We start from the raw sequence: 3,231 nt of genomic DNA on the forward strand, positions 1-3,231 counted from the left end.
ATCGTAGGAGTGTGATCAACAGATAGAGCCCCCTCTATTTCAACAAAGTTCTAGTACCACGAGAAGACATAGAACAAATTCCAGAGGAGACAGATCGGAGGTGCCACCAGAGTCAACTGGCGAGAAAGTCAACCGGCGAAAACATTTAATGCCCACCGCGGGGCCTGATAAAACTTGATCCCATCCACAGTTGTGTTTGAATTTTCCAACAATATGAGGAACACTAGGCCAGGACCACTGGGGTCTGAAGGGAACGACGCCCCCACCTTACAACAACTCAGGGACACCATGAGAGCTCTCCAAGAAGCCAACGAGCAGTACAGGCAAAGCAAGAGCGGATCCAACAAGAACTTAAAGCCGAGCAGGATAGCGAGGTTTGAATGCGCCCCTAAGAAATCGTCCCAAGCCTTTCTTGCAAGCGATCATGGACGCGCTTGTGCCGCCACACTACATCACGCCTAAGATCGTTTTCACAAGGGTAGAATACCCTAAAAGCCATCTCACGGCGTTCAATGTCAGATAATTATTTCTGGGGGGATAGATATTATCCATTGCAAGATGTTCATGGGTACATTCACAGCCCTGCAGTGGTTCAGTGGGCTTCCTAATGGCCACATCACCTCTTTCGACCAGTTTTTCGAGCTGTTCATGGAACAATTCTCTGTCAACCAGGCCAAACCTCCGATTTTATATGAATCAGAGACAAGGCGAGTCTCTAAAAAATTATTTAAACAAGTTTTAGGCATTTACAGTGAAGCTCCAGACCCATGACGAAGTCATGATGGTCAACGCCTTCGAACAGATCATGGCAGGACCATTTAGCGACTCATTGATCAGGAATCCAATAGAGACATTCGCCAAAATACGGCGGCAGGCTGTCGCCTATATCAATGCAGAGGAGGCAGTGTCCGTGAAACACAGCAGCTCGTATCTAAGGCAAACCAAGCCAAAGGAGAGGAGCCGGTCTCGACCTCTTAGGGTCAACGAAACCTCAACCGATAAGAGAACGGACTCAAGGCGCGCGCCATACCCCACCGGGAAGAGCGTGCCCAGGGCGAAACCCCGAGAGGACTTGGCATTTCAACCCAAGTTTTGGATATCTTACAAGGAGTTGCTGACCGTACCAGGGGTCGTGGAAAAGCTGAAGTTCCTTCAGAAATTTGATAGGAATCTGGGGCAGCGAAAGAAGGCCTGGTGCAAATTCCATAAGGGATTTGGGCATGACGTTTTGCGATGTATAACTCTGGGTTACCAATTGGCAGGTTCGGTGAAAAACGGATTCTTGATGGAATACCTGGACGAGGACCAGAAAGAGCCGAAGGGAGAGGTTGCTCCGAGGGACCAAGCATATGAGATACCGGTCCATGGGGAGCTGAACACCATCTCGGGAGGATTTTCTAGAGGAGGGAGCTCTGCTTCCAAGCATAAGCGATACGCGAGAGTAGTGATGACCGTGGCGACAAGGAGGCCTGACCATCCACCAGAGTCTGCTCTTTGTTTTACGAGCTCTGACCTGGAGGACGTGGTCCCTCATGAGGATGATCCAGTGGTGATATCTATTGTCACCATGGGAAGGAAGGTACACCGAGTTCTCATTAACCAAGGGAGCTCAGCTGATGTGATGTTCTGGTCAACATTCAACAATTTGACTTATCCCTCGACCAGGTGAAGTTGTACGATGGTTGCTTGTTTGGCTTTGCGGGAGATCAGGTGTAAGTGCGGGGATACATCGAGTTGAGGACGACTTTTTCTGATGACACCTCAACTCAGACGATTAACGTCAGGTACATTGTGGTTAATGCCTCTTCAGCTTATAATTTTCTTTTGGAGAGACCTTCTTTGAACAGGTTCGGTGCGGTGTCCTCGATGAGGCACATGAAGATGAAGTTGCCTTCCTTTGATGGAGGAGTGATCACCATCAAGTATGATCAGAAGACGGCAAGGAAGTGCTACGAGAGTAGTTTGAAAAGTAAAAGGGGAACGTACTCAATCACTGTTCAGGTGGGAGAGCTAGAAGAGATTATGCAAGTTGGAACATGTTGATATGTCAAGAGTTGCAGCACAAGATAGCCGAGGTGATATCGAAGCACATAGATGCTTTCGCTTGGTCATCCGCGGACATGCCTGGGATAGACCCAAATTTTCTATGCCATAGGCTTACTATGGATGAGAAGGTTAGGTCGGTAGTCCAGAGGAGGAGAAAGTTCAATGAAGAAAAGGCGCCTAATCATCAGAGAAGAAACTCAGAAGCTTCTGAATGCTGACCACATAAGGGAAATCCAATACCCTGAGTGGTTGGCGAATGTGGTGTTAGTACAAAAAGCCAATGGGAAGTGGAGGATGTGCGCCGACTTTACGGACCTGAACAAGGCCTGTCCCAAGGATTCTTACCCACTCCCAAGTATAGATTCCTTGATGGACAACGCCTCGGGTTGTCGACTGTTAAGCTTCTTGGACGCGTTCTCGGGGTACAACCAAATTTGTATGCACCCCAGAGACGAGAGTAAGACTGCCTTCATGGCCGAGTTCGCCAGCTACTATTATAAGGTCATGCCCTATGGCCTTAAGAACATTGGTGTCACTTACTAGAGGTTGATGGACAGGATTCTCGCCCAATGATTGGTCGAAACGTGTAGGAGTATGTAGATGACATGGTCGTCACATCAAATGAGAAAGATCAGCACATTGCTAATTTAGAGGAGCGATTCGCAACAATAGCTAAGTACAATTTGAAGCTAAACCTAGAGAAGTGTGTGTTCGAGGTGGAAGTTGGGAAGTTCCTTGGGTTTTTGCTCACTGAAAGGGGTACAGAGGTGAACCCCGACAAATGTGTTGCAATCATAGGGATGAGGAGCCATGTCAATGTGAAGGAAGTCCAGGAGTTAACTGGACGTATGGCTGCCCTGTCTCGATTCTTGGTATCTAGTGGAGACGAGGGGTATCCATATTTTCAGTGCTTGAAGAAGAATAACCGGTTTGTGTGGACTCGTGAGTGTGAAGAGGCCTTCACCAGGCTAAAAGAGTACCTGGCCAACCCTCCTGTTCTTTGTAAGTCGTAGCCAGGTACTCGCATTCGTATTTATTTTGTTGTCACAAATCAAGCAATCAGCTTGGTCATTGTGCATGAGCAAGATAGTGCCCAAAAGCCGATTTACTTTGTGAGCAAGGTGCTGCAAGGGCCAGAAATGTGGTACCAAGCCATTGAGAAGGCCGCTTTAGTGGTGGAATTCA

At 47.9% G+C, this 3,231-nt stretch overlaps 1 protein-coding gene across 1 annotated transcript; it reads left to right on the top strand.

Moving 5' to 3' along the window:
- Positions 1-805: 805 nt before the first annotated feature.
- Positions 806-2,264, top strand: LOC137809025 (uncharacterized). Its single transcript, XM_068610167.1, has 3 exons — positions 806-1,665; positions 1,785-2,001; positions 2,061-2,264. Exons 1-3 carry the CDS (start codon positions 806-808, stop codon positions 2,262-2,264), a joined length of 1,281 nt encoding a protein of 426 aa, XP_068466268.1.
- Positions 2,265-3,231: the final 967 nt, after the last annotated feature.

The sequence above is a fragment of the Phaseolus vulgaris genome, chromosome 2 (genome assembly GCF_000499845.2).
Source record: "Phaseolus vulgaris cultivar G19833 chromosome 2, P. vulgaris v2.0, whole genome shotgun sequence".
Taxonomy (NCBI): Eukaryota; Viridiplantae; Streptophyta; class Magnoliopsida; order Fabales; family Fabaceae; genus Phaseolus; species Phaseolus vulgaris.

Coding starts and splice junctions, on each gene's coding strand:
- LOC137809025 (XM_068610167.1), top strand. CDS start 806: ATGGCAGGACCATTTAGCGACTCATTGATCAGGAATCCAATAGAGACA. Junction 1,666..1,784: donor TTGACTTATCCCTCGACCAG/GTGAAGTTGTAC, acceptor GATTAACGTCAG/GTACATTGTGGTTAATGCCT. Junction 2,002..2,060: donor CGTACTCAATCACTGTTCAG/GTGGGAGAGCTA, acceptor CAAGAGTTGCAG/CACAAGATAGCCGAGGTGAT.